At 40.2% G+C, this 20,649-nt stretch overlaps 1 protein-coding gene across 14 annotated transcripts in view; it reads left to right on the top strand.

Moving 5' to 3' along the window:
• Positions 1–20,649, top strand: part of DOCK10 (dedicator of cytokinesis 10) — a 277,997-nt gene that overhangs the window by 110,114 nt on the left and 147,234 nt on the right. For all 14 annotated transcript variants that reach the window (XM_055290801.2, XM_063645746.1, XM_063645741.1 and 11 more), the window contains exons 2-3: positions 336–455; positions 15,772–15,861. In XM_055290801.2, coding sequence (XP_055146776.1) covers positions 336–455; positions 15,772–15,861 — 210 coding nt within the window. The remainder of the gene's footprint in view (positions 1–335; positions 456–15,771; positions 15,862–20,649) is intronic.

Raw genomic sequence — 20,649 nt, 5'->3', positions numbered from 1 at the left:
AGAAGGCCTTTCTTCATGTTGACGAAGATAAAATTTACATAAACATTTATTCTGTGGATGTGATAGGGCTGGGTATCATGAGCCTTGGGGACTCAATAAGAACAGCTTGAATTTCTGAGGGAGATATCAGGTATTTTAGGATTTTCTCATATTATTTCAAATCTGGAAATAATAGTTATGTGGCTTTGCCCTAAATTCCTGGAGTCTCTGTTACTGCATTGGAAGGATTGTACAGTGTCAAAGCCTCAGTGATAACTAAGAGATGAAATCCAACCAGGCATAGAAAAGGGAGATGGTATATGTCGTGATTAATACCATATTTTCTTTTTCTACAGCAAGAAAAGCCTAGGCTCCTCGAGCCTTTGGATTATGAGACTGTCATTGAAGAACTTGAAAAGACCTACCGGAATGATCCTCTTCAAGATCTCCTGTTCTTCCCCAGTGATGACTTTTCAGTAAGTCTTCTCTTCTCAAGCCATCTAGATTCAAGAGGGCCCTACAGATTGGGTCGTTGTCTTTCCCTGTAGATTTAGGGAGTCCAGCCCTCCGTGTGGCCACCTTACATCTCAGTCTGTGCAGCAGGAGTTCACATCCGATAATAGAAAGTACCCTAGGGCCCCCTCAAGTTGAAAGATCAGAGGCTCAGCGAGTCAGTGGCCACTGGGGACCGGGAGGAGGCCCAGGACACTGCACAGTTCCATCTGGCACTCGTGTGCCTGCCAGAGTCCGGGTTTCTGACCACTGCCTTACCTGGACGCGCAGAGCACTTCCTCCCTCAGCCATTTCTAACTGAAAGCTTCCAAGCAACTGAAACCAACCAATGGCAAAGACAGGACTCTATTAGCACAAAAGATGCAGTTCTTAAAAATCACCCTTAATCTTGGTTTGTCTTTCATAAGGAGATACTGACACTTGGGGGCAAAGAAAGGTAGGCTAGAACGTCTTCATGGAGAGATTGGCAGTCTCAGATAGTCCCCTTTAGGACAATGCACACTACCGCATAGACAGCCTCTGAGGATAGTAGAGATAATGAATGAAAAGGAAATTCGCTTTGGAGACAAACACAAAGTTGTGGATGGTGAGCACCCACATGTTCCAAACATAAAATACTGTTACCTTGTGGTCTTAAAGATTTTTAAATTGTGATCTAATATCTGACTGTGCAGAGATCTCAGTGGGCAGTTAGTAAACTTTCCTGTCTCTTCCTAAAAGAAAGGTAGTCTCAGACATCACAAACTTCGACATCTTAAGGCAAATAAAAAGGCAGCTGAAGGGTATCCCTGTGAAACAGCCATTGTCCATGCAAACCTCTATCAGGGAGCATGGATCTCAGTGCCCACACGTTCCTCAAGCAGCCTCAAACTTCCATTTTCTCTCTTACTTTGAGGGCAGGTCTGGCTTCTGGCTTTTAAAGAATATTTTTTTTTTCACCTTCCTCCATGGATTCATGAAAAAGAAGGTATATGGACATTAATGATTTTCTGTTTCAAGTGTGAAGAATCATGGAAGAAAGGAGACAGATTTGTAAATAGGAAGAAAGAAACTCTTCCAATGTTTTTCAAAATTTTAAACAGCTTCCACTTGAGTGCTGGCACATTTTGAGAGAGACTTATCTCGTGCAGAAATCTCATTTCCGTGGTTGGACTAGGCCACTGGAAGTTGAACTGCAAGCATAAAGTTAAACCACATTTTTTTAAATTCCACATCCTCATTTTCATTTTTCAGACTGAAGATTAACCTGATGAACAGTCTGTCTGTCTTTCTTTCTTTCTTTCTTCTTTCCTTTTTTTTTTTTTTTTTTTTTTTTTTTACCAAGTGTCGCTCTGTCACCCAGGCTGGAGTGCAGTGCCATAATCTTGGCTCACTGCAAGCTCCTCCATCTCCTGGGTTCAGGTGATTCTCCTGCCTCAGCTTCCCAAATAGCTGGGATTACAGGCGCATGCCACCACACCCGGCTAATTTTTGTAATTTTAGTAGAGATGGGGTTTTGCCTTGTTAGCCATGCTGGTCTCGAACTCATGACCTCAAGTGATCCACCCGTCTCGGCCTCACAGAGTGCTGGGATTACAGGAGTGAGCCACCACGTCCAGCCTTGAACAGCCTCTTTATGTCAAACACCACCAAAAATCATGAATCCAGGAGCATCTTTTAGTTATGTCCTTCAAAAATATGTCAAATGCTACTTCAAGGCCTCCCAGCTCAAAAAGAGAGTGGAGGATGCAGGTAGATGGGCTATAAAGTTTGCAGTGAGTTTGGATTGTTTTGGCATCTTTCCATGCTCATTTAAATTGAGGAATGCCTCTGATTACTCCTTGATCTTTACCTTCCTTAGCAGTGTAACAGAGAATACAAGAATAACTCTTTATTTTTCCAGTGTGAACATTCCAATAAATACACTGAACTATTTTATTCCGTGGCTCTTTAAAACCCTTCTGTGACTCCCCCTCTGCCTTCAAAATGAAGTGCAATCACCTCAGCGTGACCCAATGCCTGCTTCAAGATGTGGTCCTTGCCCATTTCTCAAAGCCATAGCCTACCCTCTCCCACCCCCTCCCGGCCCATCATACACAGTCACCCTCATTCCCAACTTGGTAAAAGACCAGCACAGTTCCAAACATACTATTCTATAACACACCCCAAACCATTTCCTTCCTTTATTTTTATTCAGCAAATACACGATGTTCTAATACTGAATACTGGGCATTATTTGATGAATGGAGACAGCAGTGATTAGACAGAAATCACCTGGGGTTCTAAGGGAGCTTACCTTTTGGTGGGTTTACTTATTAAAGATTTACTTATTCCAAACAAAAAGGTAAACCAATTAATTTGCCAGATAATTCAGATAAAGACCAATTCTATGAGGAAAATAAAACCAGGCAGAATCTGATGAAAGAATCTGAGTAGGGTAAGAACTGTGTTAGTCTAGGTGAACAAGGACAAGCCTCTCTAAGAAGGCGACATTTAAGCTGAGTTCTGAGTTCTCAAGAAGGATCAGCCATGCTGGGGAAGGCATGTTTCAGGCTAAAGGGGTAGCTGGTGCAAAGGGCCTGAAGAGCTCCAAGATTGGAGATTGGTATGGCTGGACAGGCTAAGGCATTTGCATCTTATTCTAACTACAGGCAAGGGCATGTCACAGGAGTGTTTCAAGAAGGAAAACAAATGACTGAGTGTGGATTCCTAAATATTACAAGTTCATCTGGGCTCTGTGTGGAAAACACAAAATAGGGCCTAGACAAACTGGGGAGTGTGGTCCAAAGAATCGTTTCCAATTAATCTCTGCCCAAGAGATTTTCAATGCTACCTAATCCTTACTATCAGCAAATGTCACATCCTCCAAATGGCTAAATTTTAATTTGCATTAAGCAACTGAAAAACAAAAGGATAGTGTTAGATATTATCTCTACATAAAATTGCCTATTTTTGAATAATATGTGAAGATTGTTCCTCATTTTTCCTGCTCTACAGAGTACGACTTGGCAAACTGTGGCCCATGGGTGACCTGCTGCCTATTTTTTATGTCCCATGAGCTAAGAATGGTTTTTATGGTTGTTAAAATAGCTTAAGGAAAAAAAAGATGATATTTAAAAACACATTAAAATTATCTGAAATTCAAATTCTGTTACCCATAAAGAAAGTTTTATTGAACACGGACACCATTCCTTGACCTCTTGTCAGTGGCTGCTTTCATGATGTAAAGGCAGGGTTGCAACAGAGTTGCAGTAGAGGCAACAGAGATATTCAGCCGGAAAAGATTTATTCTTTGATGCTTTACAGAAAAAGTTGGCTGACATACAGTACAACTGCATGTGTTTTTGGTTTTTATCCTCATGCTCTTTGTGGAATATAGGCGTGTCTGTAAATCTCTGATGTTACCTGCTTCACCCATACCTATGTCACATTTTACGGATGTGGTGCACCAACAGGAAGTGTCCATGCAGTCAGTAAGCATGTCATTTCCTCGGCTCTCCCTTCAGCAGTGGGTGAGGCTCCTCTGGGGTGTGTGGGGTCAATCTCCACGGAGCCAATGTGAAGTGGTCATAGAATGACCATCCCAATCCCAAGGCATTGAGGGATGGAAGGAGAGGGGCAGCTCCAAGCTTCCCACCCCCACCTCTAAATATCTTTCATCCAGTTTCTGCCCTGCAGATTGGAGAATCCAGCTCACTCGTATGTTTCCACGTTACCAAGCACCCACACTTGCAGCACACATGATTCATTACTCAGTTTGTTTAATCAATATTTATTCAGCACCCACGAGCTGCTGAATATAGAACAGCACTTCCTAGACTAGTGAGACTGACAAGAAAAGCAAAAGCCCTGTGTTTAAGGAGCTCATGCCCTTTTATGGATGAAAAAGCAAGTTGATTTAGAATGCTTATGGTTAAGAAATACCAAGAATCAGAGACTTCGTCTGGTATCTGGTACACCAGAAAGATTACTTTTCACCAAGGCAGTATTCTTATATTGTGACTGTATATATTAAAAGTTTTTCTCTATTCACTCTGCTGTCCCAAGCCACAAATACCCTCATTTGCCTGGACCCCTCCAAAAAGTGGTTTTGTAACTGGTCCTCCTGCTTTCTTCTTTGCCCCGCTTTGACTCGTTCACACACAGTACTCAATGGAAGCTGTTAGGAACACAAATTAGATAACCCCGTGCCTCTGGCTAAAACTTCTCAGTGGCTCCCCATGGCCTTAAGAGTCAAATCCAGCTCCTCCCATAACCCCTGTCATCTGGTTCCCCATGATCTCCGAGCTCTCATCTAGCCTACTTTCCTCAGTCATTGCACAGACATCAAGCATTCTTTCTGTTCCCCCAACCTGCAAGCTCATCCCCTCTGTAGAGCCTTTACACTCTCTGTATAGCTGGTTCCTATTTTTCAGTCACAACTCAGTTTAAATGTCACCTCTACAAAGAAGCATCCCTGACTTCCAAGCTACACTGCCCTCACATCCAGTTACTTTATAACATTACCCCACCTGCTTCCCTTGATAACACTTATCACCACTGGGAAATATCTTGGTTTGCTTTTTCACTCCTCTGTCACTTGTTTCTCACTGTTAGACGGTAGCCTCTAGCAGGACAGAGATGTCTTCTGTCTTGACGTTGAAAGATTTTCAGCAACTAAAACAGAACTTGGCACAAAGCAGATGGAAAATAAATATTTATTTCATGAATTATCTTTCAGAAACATCTAATTGCTATTTTATAACATAATGTTGATCCTTTGAGTACCCTGAGGAGCCAAAAGGCTATTCTGAAACAAAATTCTTGAGAACAAAGAGGATGAAGTAATTGGCTTTGCTTGATGGTAAGGAAAATACTTCCTGCTTTGGCACAACTCAACTCAACATATCACCTTAAAAAACAGCACTAAGAACACGTTTCCCTTTTTAAAGAGGCCCATTCCTTCTAATATAGTGCCTAGCTCATAGCTGATATCAGCAAAGCTTAGTTTTCTCCTTTTAACACTTTTTTTTTAAAGAGATGGAGTCTCGCTCTGTTACCCCAGGCTAGAGTATAGTGGCAAGTCACTGTGGCCTCAAACTTGGCCTCTCAAAGTGCTGGGATTACAGGTGTGAGCCACTGCACCCAGCCCTCTAACACTTTAGTGTACTTCTTCACTTACTCATTCACTTCCTTTCTATTACTAGGCAAGGGACAAATCAGTTCATATCTGTACTTCAAGTACCCAACACAATGTCTGGTTCATAGGCATTCAATAGATTATCAAACATTGAATTAAAATAGTTTTCTTCCAGGTTAAGGGCCTGACACAGAAGCACTTTCCTTTATTTTGGCACACCAGGTAGAAGCTAGTCCTCCTGGTATGTGGGTTCTGGGACTAAGCAGTATGAACTCCTGCACTACATGTGTCCTAATGATTCACTAAAATAAGCAGTATTGATGTATTTATTAAGCCATTCATTGCAAAAACTTGTACTGCTTCAATAATTGTATTTGCTACTTTTGTTCATCTTTCTTTTTCAAGCTGTTAGTAATAGAAACTTTAGAACAAAACAAAAAATAAAGAACTTAGTCACCAAAGTGTGTGACTCAGTAAAGTAGGCAAAGAAAGTAAGAAAAGAAATCAAGGGCTAAGAAAAATGGTTTCAAGGACACATTGAATCATATTGTCAAGTGATTCAGTTTAAGAAAAGGCTGATGCAAAATAGCAGAAGAAAAGTTGAGAAAGTCAGAAATGAGTTTCTTCCTGAGCAAAAGATGTAGAAAGCCTGAGATGGGATCATTTCTGGGAAGTACAAAACCATAAATAAGAAAGTTCTGATGTCTGAAAGCTGGTAAGACTGTACACTGTGTAGGAAGACCATCTATCAAATATACTTCAATATTGTCCACACCAGTAAAACTCTATTTCAATTTACCTTCATGGACCACCTTTGGTGATCTAAGCTGTATATATTCAGGACACCAATACGAATAAGAAGCAGACCTTACACTGGAACAGTTAGACTTTCAACACCGGGCAGTGCAATTTTCGAAGTCAAAAGTCTATGTCACATGACTGCAGTTGCCTAAGAGTCTCATTATCTTCTCAAATTGCATCTTCATATTAGTAGGTTAGAATTGTGTCCCAGTGCACTCCAAGGCATTCTGCACTTTTCACTGGCTATTAAAACTCAGAATGGTGGATATCATAATATACCAATTGCTTGTTCTTTTCATAATATGTCTTTAGCAATGAAAATCAAATGGTATATGGGGACTTCTAGACTCAACCACAAGTGTCATTCTAGGAAAGGAAGCAGAAAGATTTGAATATGTTTTAAACTGCAAATCAGTAAGGTCATGAGTTTTCTTTTTTTTTTTTCTGAGACAAAGATTAACATTTTATAAGAATCTCAACCTGTTTTAAATCTGTGGCTTTTGAGCCTGAAAAGTAGGCTTTTAAATGGCTCCTGGTGTTCGTGTAAGAACATTGTAATGCAATTTGAAAACTAAGTAATAGTCTTTGTCGAATTAGATTCTTTCTGTGTTATAATATTCCTCTCATTTACAAGCTAATGAAGTTAAGATTTGGAAAGGCTGTTGTTCAAGGAAATAGAGCAACTGGAAGGACAAACACCTAACATAAGCACCTTGACTTTTACTATTAGTTTCTGTCTAAACAGCATGCTTTTGGCCAGATGCTTCTTAGAAAAAGAAGGCACACAAGTTGGGGGAAATACTAACTTCCTGAATCCCACAGTGAGTGATGCCATTAGAAAATAAGTACTGTAGTGAAACAGTTCTGGTTGTTTATTTCATTTCATTAAGAATGTGTGTAGAGACTCTGGTCTGTGTTTGATTGTGCTAAGAATGTATGTCCACGTGAGACTTGGACACAAATGTTCATAGAAGCATTATTCATAATAGCCCCAAAATGAGAATAACCCAAATAATCCATCAACTGATGAATGGATAAATAGAATGTGGTATATCCATAAAATGGAATGTTATTATTATTCAGCCATGAAAAAGAATGAAATGTTGATACATGCTGCAATTTAGATCAACCTTGAATATATTGTATTCAGTGAAAGAGGCCAGTCCCAAAAGACCATATAGTCCACGTATATGAAATGTTCAAAATAGGCAAATCCATAGAGACAGAAAGGAGATTAGTGGTTGCCATGGGCTGGGGAGATGGGAAAATGATAAGTGAATGCTAGTGGATATGGGGTTTCTTTTGGGCATGATGAAAATGTTCTGTAATGAAATCATGGTAATGGTTGCACAACTCTGTGAACACACCAAATACCACTCAATTCTATACTTTTAAAGGATAAATTTTATGACAGATCAATTATATCTCAATTAGATGGTTTTTTAAAAAAGCCGTTCTATGTATTAGGGTAGAGGTGGTGTACATGATCACAGCAAGGATACAAAAAAATCATGAAAGCATATATCTGGATACGAGCACTTTATTCTTTAAAAGGAATGAATGGAACACAGCAAAGGAGTAATAAGGAACATGGCAAAACTTATTTTACAGTTGTTATATTTTACCCCCAAAGCAGATGTAATGTGGCTTGCTTATAAACAATAAAACACACAGGTGAAATGACCGGCTGAATTCATCAGCAGCATAACCTTTGGGCCTAAAATATTCTATAGGTAAGCTGCAGACTTCATGTGTGCTACAGAGAGTAAATAACAGCATTCAGGGAAGAGAAATGTGTGTTGTATGAATTAGAAAGCTTTTCAAAAGGAGCTGGCACCTATACAAAACCTGAGATTTTGAAAGAATGAGGAAAGAAAAAGACTTTCGGAGAGGCAGAGGAGCATGGGCAAAGGCCCTGTGCAGGAATGAGGCTGGCCCTGAAGGAGAAATGCGGGCAGCCAGGTGGGATGGAGCCGGTGAGAGCTGGCAGTGCTGGGCCGCTCTTCAGTCCATTTCTCTTCCCTAGACCATGTCTGCAGGCCTCACAGCAGGCAGCCCTCTTCACTGGGCTTTCTTGGATGGTAAACTCAGACCACAGACCTCAGAGTCTTTGCCAGGGGGAGGTCCTGGTGCAGTAGGTGTCTTTATATTGTTGGAGCAGCTCATTTCTATTAATGCTCACATCTTCCCATATGTAGAATGTTTGGTCCTCACCTCTTTAGAGGAGATGAGACACATTTTGGAGCCTGGAAAACAAGTCACAAAAAAGAAGTGAAATGACTGGCTCAGTAGTTTGTCAACCCAAGAGTAAAACACCTTGAACTTCTTCTTATAGGATTCTATCACTACTATATACCTAAATACTACAACACTGCATCTTCATGCTTAACTTGGCTGGAATGACTGCTATCAAGTAATAGACAACTGTTCATTATTTGTGTATTTGCTACACAGTTTAACCCCAGCAAGACAAGAAGGGCCTTCCCTCTAAAGCACAAGTCAGGTACTAAAGTAATATTCTCATGTATTTAAACAATAAGTAAGATAAAATCACAATAATACTCTTCTGAATGTGGTAAAAGATGTTTTTCAAGCAACTAATGTAATCTAAGGGCAATTCTCTAATAGAATAAAAGGCAATATTAGTGTCTGAGAAATTTTGGTTAAAATCACTTTTAAACACATGCTGAGGGTCATTAATCATGAAGTTTTAGTTAATAGTTCTTATTGTGAGGCTTATAACTCCCCAAGCTTAGATTGATTGATTACTTTAAACACCATCATTTTGTCCTCCTTTTTGAACAGGTGGAAGCTACAATACTGTCAGAGGAAGCTTTTCTCAGCCCCAAGATAGGATAAGCAGCCCTTTTTTAGACTTTTACAGTGACCTTTGGCCAACTGAGAGATGGTCCTGCTGTGCTTGGAAGGAAGTCTTCTGTAGCTAGTGTAGCCAGCAGATTGGTGGCTGCAACAAAATCCCTAAGACCACCCACTGCAGGCTACAAGGAACCAGAAAGTGACAGGGCTGCAAGGGAGGATATCTGAATCTCATGGACCTGAAACTATAAACACAGGCCCGCATGCATCATTTCAGGACAGTTTTTATTTCCAAATGCCTGATCTCTGGACAATAGATAGGCTCCTTATGAAATCCTACCACCAAAGGAGAAGCTCAGCTGAGTTCCACTGCAGTTTCAGATCCGTTTTATGCTATTGAGCTATACTAATTGTTGACCAGAGTTTTATAAAAGAGAACAGGAAGTCTCTTGTGGTCAAGACAATTTGTAGTGATCTGAAAGCATCTGATTCTCAGAAAAGAAAAAATTCTTTGTAACCATATTAAAACCCTTACCAAATATGATTGTTTATAGTTTTCTTCGTATTTGATCAATTCATTTTTGCTTCAGTGGAGACACATTAAAGAGATCTAAAATGAGAGGAAGTGCCACAGTTTTTAAAGTGGAAACTTGTGGAGTCCTTGCACTAGTATTATTATTATTATTTTTTATTTTTTTTGAGATGGAGATTTGCTGTTGCTGCCCGGGCTGGAGTACAGTGGCACCATCTCGACTCACCACAACCTCTGCCACCCGGGTTCAAGCGATTCTCCTGCCTCAGCCTCTCAAGTAGCTGAGATTGCAGGCATGTGCCACCATGCCCAGCTAATTTTCTTTTTTTTTTTTTGTATTTTTAGTAGAGACGGGGTTTCTCCATATTGGTCAGGCTGGTCTCAAACTCCCGACCTCAGATGATGAGCCCGCCTCAGCCTCCCAAAGCACTGGAATTATAGGCGTGCACCACCGCACCTGGCTGTCCTTGCACTTTTTCAGACAAATGCTCCAGTATTATAATAAAATACAACTAAGATCAATAGCACGTTATGGGCATGCATCATACATGCATTCCCTTTCCTATACCTTGTGTAACCTGCACAAGATATTAGATGTGCAATAACTGCACTTATTGTAAAATAATGTTTTAGGTTTATCACATGGTTCCATGACCATGATTCAGCCCGTTGTCTTATTTAGTAAAAAGTCAACATCATTTTATAACAAGAGATCACCAGGCATTGTACACATGATTAAGCAATTTTTGTAACCCAACCTGAATGAATTTGCAGTCTCATAAATGGGATGTGAATATTACCTTATGTATTTGGGGACCTATCTAACTATAGGACATTACTAATCTAGTAGCCATGTGATTACTGTTATGGGGAACCCAAGCCTACATTCCAGAAACTTACCAATAAAGCAAACAAACAAAAAGCTTCTTAAATCAGCTAAGTGTTCACATTATTATTATTATTTATTGAAACGGAGTTTCGCTGTTGATGCCCAGGCTGGAGTGCAATGGCATGATCTTGGCTCATTGCAACCTCCACCTCCCATGTTCGAGTGATTCTCCTGCCTCAGCCTCCCAAGTAGCTGGGATTACAGATGCCCGCCACCACGCCTGGCTATTTTTTTTGTGTGTGTATAAAATATATATATATATATATTTTTTTTTTTTTTTTTAATAGAGACGATGTTTTGCCATGTTGGCCAGGCTGGTCTCAAACTCTTGACCTCAGTTGGTCTGCCCACCTCAGCCTCCCAAAGGGCTGGGATTACAGGCGTGAGCCACCGTGCCTGGCCCACCTTATTTTATTATGTCACAGAGCAGTGATCATAGTGGGACAGTAAGTTTACTACATAGATGGAACAGGGAGTGGTTGTGTCACATGCAAAGTACGATGGAGCCAATTTAGATCTTATTATTTACGTTTTACTTAATTATAAGCTTGATTCTGAGCCATGTTACTCTACTCTCCATCAGACTTAAAGTATTTTTTTTTAAGTCAAGAAAGCAGGCCGGGCGCGGTGGCTCACGCTTGTAATCCCAGCACTTTGGGAGGCCGAGGCGGGCGGATCACGAGGTCAGGAGATCGAGACCATCCTGGCTAACATGGTGAAACCCCGTCTCTACTAAAAATACAAAAAAAATTAGCCGGGCGTGGTGGCGGGCGCCTGTAGTCCCAGCTACTCGGAGAGGCTGAGGCAGGAGAATGGCGTGAACCCGGGAGGCGGAGCTTGCAGTGAGCCGAGATCGCGCCACTGCACTCCAGCCTGGGCGACAGAGCGAGACTCCGTCTCAAAAAAAAAAAAAAAAAAAAAAAGAAAGCAATGGAGAGTCTAGTGGAAAATGAAAAAGAGGAAGAGCTTGCATTTTTGTATAAAAATTTTATTAATAATGGCCATAATATAGAATTTTTTTAATTGGAAAGAAAAATGTCTAATGTTCCCAGTAGATTATAATATGTAATATTCCCTGGAAACCAAGCAAGTACCACTATATATCTGTAAATTATCCATCCAAATAGGAAACAAAGGCATCCCAGATCATTTAAATTCAGCAATAATCCCCAAAGCTCAATTTAGGCATGGTTCTTAATATTCTACTCCAAAACTTCAATATAGTTTATTTACTATTTATCTTCTAACAGAGTGAATAGCATAAAATAAGCAACTTGAAGAAGGGAACTCTAAAGGAATTAAAAATGTAAAATGTGTGCCAGGCGCAGTGGCTCATGCCTGTAATCCCAGCACTTTGAGAAGCCGAGACAGGCAGATCACTTGAGTCCAGGAGCTGGAGACCATCCTGGGCAACATGGTGAGACCCTGTCTCTACAAAAAAAAAAGTGAAAATTAGCCAGGCATAGTGGTGCGCACCTGTAGTCTCAACTACTGGGGAGGCCGATCACTTGAGCCCCGGAGGTCGAGGCTGCAGTGAGCTGTGATTGTACCATTGCACTGCAACCTGGCCAACAGAATGAGACCCTGTCTCAACAACAAAAACAAAAAAAGGTAAAATGTAAATAAGAAGATCCAAATTGGCTCTATCTTACTTTGCATGCAAAGCAACCGCTCCCTGTTCCATCCATGGCACTACGCTTGCTCCCTGCACCTATGCCTGGTTTGAATTAGTAGCCACAGCCTCTTCTGAGCTGTTTATACAGCTGCAGTCAAATCCTGGAGCAAGTGCAGTGGCCCAGGGAGCTCAGTCCACAGCTGTGCTTTAGGGCGAGCATTTATTTTCACCATTTATGTATCTCGATCCTAGTTTTCTCGTTTTTCATCCTCTCATCTTATTAAATCTACATGACATTCTTCCTCTTTCACAGGATACAAACCCCGTGCTTCCCGACATGCATGTGCATATGCACACACACTCACACCAACACATCACACCCATTCACACGTGAACAGACACATGCACACTCTACACACACAACACTCACCACACACATTCACACCACACATACAAACACACTGACACATCACATTCATTCACACGTGTACACCCATACACATGCAGACACATTCCACACACATTCACATACCAGACACACCACACACATTCATACCACACATACACACTCACACCACACACACACCACACACACTCACACTGACACATCACACCCATTCACATGTGTACAGACATACACATACAGACACACTCTACACACATTCACATACCACACACACCACACACATTCACGCCACATATACGGACACACATCACACATACTCATACCACACATACACCACCCACACTCACACTAACACATCACACCCATTCACATGTGTACATACACATGCAGACACATTCTACACACATTCACATACCACACACACCACACACATTCACACCACACTCACACCACACACTCACACTGACACATCACACACATTCACATATGTATATACACATGCAGATGCATTCTACACACATTCACATACCACACACCACACACATTCACACCACACATACACACACACCACACAAACTGACACATCACACCCATTCACATGTGTACAGCCATACACATGCAGACACACTCTACACACATTCACATACCACACACCTACATACATTCACATCACACATACAGACACAGCACACACACTCATGCCACACATACACACCACACACATACAAAGAGACCACACAACACACATACACACACCACACATATACATGCCACACATATACATAAACTCACCACATATACATACACACACTCCCCCCACACACACACCACACATACACCACACAGACCACACACTCACCACACATACACCATGCATATATATACACCACACATACACATATGCTCACCACAAACACACACACCACACATACACACACACTTATACCACACACATTCACACCACACATACACATACCACACATACCACACATGCACACACACACACACCATACACATATTCACACCACACATACATACACACACACGCCACACATACACACACCACATACGCCCACATACACTCACACCACACATACACACATTACCACACTCACACCGCACATATACATGCACTCAAATGCAACACACTCTCATGTATACACACTAACACACTCCACACATACTCATTGCACACACACTACACCCAATTGCACATGTTCACAGACTCAAACCACACTCATACTCACACCATATACACACCACACACATACCACAAGTACACACACACCACACATACACACACACCACATACATACACAGCACACACACTCATACCACATGCACATACACACTCACCACACACACTCACACACATACACACTCACCACACACTCACACACATACAAACTCTCACACTACACATACACATACACCACACACACTCACACCGCACCACACACACTCACCACACATGCTCACATAACACATACACACACCACACGAACACATGCACTCAAATTCAACACACTCTCATGCACACACACTCCACACACATTGCACAGACACACCCACCCAATTGCACATGCTCACGCACACACTCATATATGCTCCCACATACTCTCATCCTCTTATGGAACACACAGTCAATAAATTCAACAAAGAATCATTTAGACATCCAACTAGCACTGAGGTTATAAGTGAACAAAATAAAATGTCATGCACTTACCGAGCTTACATCAGGAGTGAAGAAAGGAGAGATTTGGAGAAAATAAGAGTCCAGGATTGGAAGAGAAGGAATGATGGGAAGGATGCTGCCCTTGGTGGCAGAGCTGCCAGCAAGGGCTGTGAACTCAGAAGACGAAACTCCCTTGACCCCTCCCTACCCATCTTCTCCAATACTGAGGATGAGTTTGGAGATTCTTATCTGTTCCAGCAGCTAATCTAGAGCAGTTTAAATGAATAGCTGTGATGTGCAATATATAAGATCTCAGCTGTTGGTACCATGGATGTCACAGACTCACCACCTGAGCATCCCTAGAACTACTGAGGTGCACAGACTAAAGGAAGCAGATGGCTGGAAGTGGAAACTTGCTGTTTTAGGGCATTTCATTCTCCTGTGCTTCATAGGCTGAAGACATATAAGAGGCAATAATCTATGAAATTCTGTTTGTGATGTTTTGTTTTAAGAAGTACTTTATATATTAATTAACATATATTCATTTAAAAGAATATTGTTTATTTAGCATGGAAGTTGAAAAAGTTTGCTTATTTCAGCAAAAATGAAGACACCAAAAACACAACCTATTTTTTTCAAGGTTCAGATTTACTAAACACTCTTTCTTCCTTCCCAGCCCTAACTACGACTACATGTGCACACACACAGGCACACGCACACGCGCACAGTTAGCTTCTAAAAGGGACTGTGTTTATCCTTTGATATTTGAGATTTTTTACGATATTATCAAAATAATGCTGATTTTGTAAGTTTTCTTCTTCATTTCAAATTTATTTTAGCCTTAACAGCAATAATAAAAAAGATTCCACTTTGGGAGGCCAAGGCGGGTGGATTACCTGAGGTCAGGAATTCAGGACCAGCCTAGCCAACATGGTGAAACCCTGTCTCTACTAAAAAATATAAAAATTAGCTGGGGGTGGTGGTGGGCACCTGTAATCCCAGCTACTAGGGAGGCTGCAACAGGAGAATCGCTTGAACCCGGGAGGCGGAGGTTGCAGTGAGCCGAGATCGTGCCATTGCACTCCAGCCTGGGTGACAGAGCAAGACTCCGTCTCAAAAAAAAAAAAAGATTCCAATAGAAATAAGCTAAATTGAAAACATACAGATGCCTAAATTTTTGTTTTCTGCAAAGGAGGAAACAGCTTTAAACTATGAGCTGCACTAATAAAACAGTAACTGTTGTAAAAATATTAGTACTGGTAATCAAATAAATGTCTGCATCTTGGCTCTTAGAGATTAAATTGGGAAGAACTACAGAAGTATCTCTGTCTTCTGTTAACTTTAAATACTAAGATCTAAAAGACTTCCCTTTCGTGTTTTCAGTGTGCTGGTCTGCTCAACACTTCTAAGCCAGAGGACTCAATTTCTTTTCATTGTTCTTTTCAGGCAGCCACAGTTTCCTGGCATATCCGCACATTGTACTCAACAGTACCTGAAGATGCAGAGCACAAGGCAGAAAATTTACTGGTGAAGGAGGTAAATGTGATGCTTCCAATGCTTTATTTATAAGGCTTTTGCTTTTTGCCAAGGGATTCTCAATGCAATTTACTATTATTATCTTCTCATTTTCAGTAGATAATTCCAAATATTCTAACTAGTGGATGTCTTTTTTTTTGAGGGAGGGTCTCACTCTGTCACCCAGGCTGGAGTGTGGTGGCACCACCTCTAGTCACAGCAGCCTCCACCTCCCGGGTTCAAGCAATTCTTGTGCCTCAGCTTCCCAAGTAGCTGGGATTACGGGCACACGCCATCATGCCTGGCTAATTTTTGTATTTTTAGTAGAGACAGGGTTTCGCCATGTTGGCCAGGCTGCTCTTGAACTCTTGACCTCAAGTGATCCACCCACCTCAGCTTCCTGAAGTGCTGGGATTACAGGCGTGAGCCACCGCGCCCGGCCCTAGTGGATGTCTTTCAAACTTCATTACTTGTTAGATGACTTTCCATCTTCCTCTTAATCATTTCACATTATTTGGTGACTGTTCAAGTTTTAGGTTTTCTTTTCTTTTGTTTTTAATTAACTTAAAACCCACAAGTCGAGAAAGATGTAAGTATTCCCAGTACAAAGATTTGATTTAATTTTATTTATGTGGATTGAGTTTTAGGAACAAACATACTACATGAGAATTTTGGATAATGGAGTTCTTATTTGAAGATGTATCTCTTTTAAGTACTAACTGTGGAAATAGTTAATGGTAAAACCCGGTAGACAGCTTGAAGGGACTATATTAGGCCAGTATTGCATTGCTATAAACAAATACCTGATACTGAGTAATTTATAAAGAAAAGAGGTTTAATTTGCTCACGTTTCTGCAGGCTGTCCAGGAAGCATAGTGCTGGCATCTGCTTGGTTTCTAGGGAGGCCTCAGGAAGCTTATTCTCACGGTGGAAGGCAAAGGGGGAGCAGGCATGTCACGTGGTAAAAGCCTGGAGTGGGAGGTACCGCACACTTCTTTTATTTTTTATTTTTATTTATTTATTTAGTTAGTTTTTTGAGACAGAGTCTTGGTGTGTTGCCCAGGCTGGAGTGCAGTGTCATGATCTCAGCTCACTGCAAGCTCCGCCTCCCGGGTTCATGCCATTCTCCTGCCTCAGCCTCCCAAGTAACTGGGACTACAGGTGCACACCACCACGCCCGGCTATTTTTTTTTGTTTGTTTGTTTGTATTTTTAGTAGAGATGGGGTTTCACCATGTTAGCCAGGATGGTCTCGATCTCCTGATCTCATGATCCGCCCGCCTCAGCCTCCCAAAGTGCTGGGATTACAGGCATGAGCCACCGCGGCTGGCCATGCCAGGCTAATTTTTGTATTTTTAGTAGAGATGGGGTATCACCATATTGGCTAGGCTGGTTTCAAACTTCTGACCTGAAGTGATCTGCCCACCTCAGCCTCCCAAGGTGCTGGGATTACAGGCATGAGCCACTGTGCCCGGCCAAATGGCCAGATCTCATGTGAACTCAGAGCTAGGGCTCATGTATCACCAAGGGGATGGCACAAGCCTTTTATTAGGGATCCACCCCCATGATCCAAACGCTTCCCACCAGGCCACACCTTCAACATTGGAGATTACATTTCAACATGAGATTTGGGTGGGAACACATAGCCAAACTACATCAGGGACTGATAGAACATCTCTGGGTATAGCATTGACTTGCATTTTATTGGTGTATAAGAAGCCTACAAAACAGCTTCTTTCTCTTCTAACCAGGCTCCAGGCGGCTTTAGGGCAGGCACTGAGCCAGTGCATAGCAGCTACTTAGCAGATGTTTACTGAATAAATAAATGATGCTTATCCTTTCCTTATAGAAAATATGGTGATAAAATTTAGCCCAGCACAGGTCAAACTGAAAGTAGTGGAATCTAAGTTCAGTCTTGAATCCTGAGAAAGTGGTGTGTCCCAACTAGGAATTCATTAAAGCTGCATACAATAGCAATATCTTTCCTCGGCTCTTAACATATTTATGTTATATAAGCTAGCCTTATTAATGTACATATTAATACTAATATGACTGTACATATTTTCTGATGTACTGTTCAGTTCAGATCATTGTTTTATCAGTCTTTTTTTCCCAATTCCATTATTTTGTATGTATTTCCCAAAGTTCACATTGCATTACAATACCTTTTAAGGAGATAGAAAAAAGAAAAAATGCAGACTCAGATAACATCAGGATATCTGAGAATACTGTTTTCACATTTACTGATAAAAATAGTGTGTGATATCAGTATGATAATATTTTGTTTAGAGTTGCCTTAGAGAAAGTCTTAGCATACAGTAGGGTGTCACTATTCTTAAAAAAAAGTTGGCAAATAATTTTTTATACCAGAAAATCAGACTTATTGAAACCTGGTCTGCAATAAATATGTGTTAACTTAGGCAGGATTTGACATTTTTATGACACTGACTTCCTAACAGGGAAGTTTAACCAGGTCTTGTGCATTCTTCAGAAATATATTGCGTTTTCTTCATAAAGATCTTTAGCTTTGTTGTAAAATTTATTCTAAGGTCCTTATAATTTTGTCACAAATGTGAGTGGAATTTTAAAACTCCATTTCTTTTTCTTACTGTTAATTACTTAATGAATTAATTATTACTGTTAATTACTGATATTTTTTAAAAGCTGTTGATTTCCTAATATAAATAACTAGCTTACTAAACTCTTATCCTAATAGTTCGTATTTAATTTCTTAGGTGTGTAGGCGTAAACAAGTAAAATTTTCTTCTTTTCTAATAAGTATATTGTTTCTTTGATTTTTATCTTATTCTGTTATTTTATATCCCTAAAACAATATTGAATAATAATGCTAATACCAGGCAATATGTCTTATTCTTGAATTTTGGGGGAGACCTTAGTATCTTTCATCCTTTATGAAAGATGTTTTAGGTTCGTTTCTGGCGTTTCTTTATTGTGTTTTAAGAGGTGTCTTTCTATGAAATTTTAGAGTGTTTATAAAGACCGGCTGCCCTGTTATCACATGCATATGCGTCCTATTAATACAGCAGCTTTTCTGTTTTAGTTAGCACTGTAATAAAATCAATGGGCTGTTGTCCTGTGGATCCCTAGTTGTATTTCTGGCATAACTTTCTACTTCAAGTTGTATTACTACCTTAATACCGTGTTGCCTTCTAATTGTTTTTACTTTTGTTTTGTTTCAAATTTTGGAGTTTATATTGTGAGTGAAATTTGGCTCTAGTTTTCTTTTTTCCTTTGGTATTAGAGAGATGCTAGCTTTAAAAAATAAATTGGGGCACCCTACGTCTTTTTCTGTGTTCTGGAATGAACAAATAAACAAGTGAAACAAAAAATATCTAGAACAAATTTAAGTGCATAATATTATTTAAGAAATAGTAAAGATGGCACTTCAAAGTCTCTGGGGAAGAGTGGACAATTCAACAAATACTACTCAACTATCCATTTTGGAAGAAAATAAAGTTGTGTCCATATCTCATATTACATACAAAAAATAAATTCCAGATGAATAAAAGAATCTAAGATTTAAAAACAAAGATTATAGGCGAGGTGCAGTGGCTCATTCCTGTAATCCCAGCACTTTGGGAGGCCGAGGCAGGTGGATCACGAGATCAGGAGATCGAGACCATCTGGCTAACATGGTGAAACGCCATCTCTACTAAAAATACAAAAAAAAAAAAAAAAAACCCCAAAAATTAGCCGGACGTGGTGGCGGGTGCCTGTAGTCCAACCACTCGGCATGGGGAGGCCAGAGAATGGCGTGAACCCGGGAGGCGGAGCTTGCAGTGAGCTGAGATCGTGCCACTGCACTCCAGCCTGGGCGACAGAGCGAGACTCCGTCTCAAAAAAATAAACAAACAAAGAAACAAACAAAATAAAAACGAAGGTTATAAAAATGTAGGAAAACATTTTTAAGTGGGAAGTTAGAGAAAACTGACGGATTTAACCAAATAAAAAATTAAAACTTGTATATGATGAATGTACGGTACCATAAACAGAGTCAAAATAAAATATTTAATCAGAGAAATCATTTGTAACTCATTATATTTTTTTCTGAACACACACACTCACTCACACACACTTACTTATAAATACATACATTCCTAGTATTCAAAATCCTACAAATTAATTTACAAAAAGACAAATAACCCGAGAAAATATGAACAAAAGATATGAGCAAGCTGTTTAAAAGAAGAAATGCAGTTGGCTAAGAGGCATACAAGGTTGCTCAGCTTCACTAGTAGTCATGGAAATAGAAATTAAAAGAACAATTTTAGGGAAGAAAACTTTTAAGAGAAATACCATTTAGCAATGATAACAATATAGTGAAAGAAACACTGTCACATGATGTTTGAAATATGTCTGTAACTTTTGAAATATAATTCACAAGTATTTTTAAAGCAGCATATATAAATATACAAACACATAGTATGAAAACGCCACTGGGAATAAAGATCTAATTAACAGACATGTATGCTGCATTGGAAATTTTGAATTATCAATTAATAAGGGTGAGGCTAAAATTTTTTCACATTTATATTTTGTGATAATATAAAACAAATAAAAGATTATACCTATTTAAATAGCTTAGTTTTGATGCCCATGATTTTTTTTTTCTCTTTTTTTGGAGATGGAGTCTTTCCTCTGTCACCCAGGCTGGAGTGCAGTGGCGCGATCTCTGCTTAATGCAACCTCCACCTCTTGGGTTCAAGCGATTTTCGTGCTTAAGACTCCCAAGTAGTTGGGGTTGCAGGCGCCCACCACCATGCCTGGCTAATTTTTGTATTTTTAGTAG

This window comes from Symphalangus syndactylus, chromosome 8 (genome assembly GCF_028878055.3).
Source record: "Symphalangus syndactylus isolate Jambi chromosome 8, NHGRI_mSymSyn1-v2.1_pri, whole genome shotgun sequence".
Classification (NCBI taxonomy): domain Eukaryota; kingdom Metazoa; phylum Chordata; class Mammalia; order Primates; family Hylobatidae; genus Symphalangus; species Symphalangus syndactylus.
This window is presented reverse-complemented; position numbering and strand designations above follow the sequence as displayed.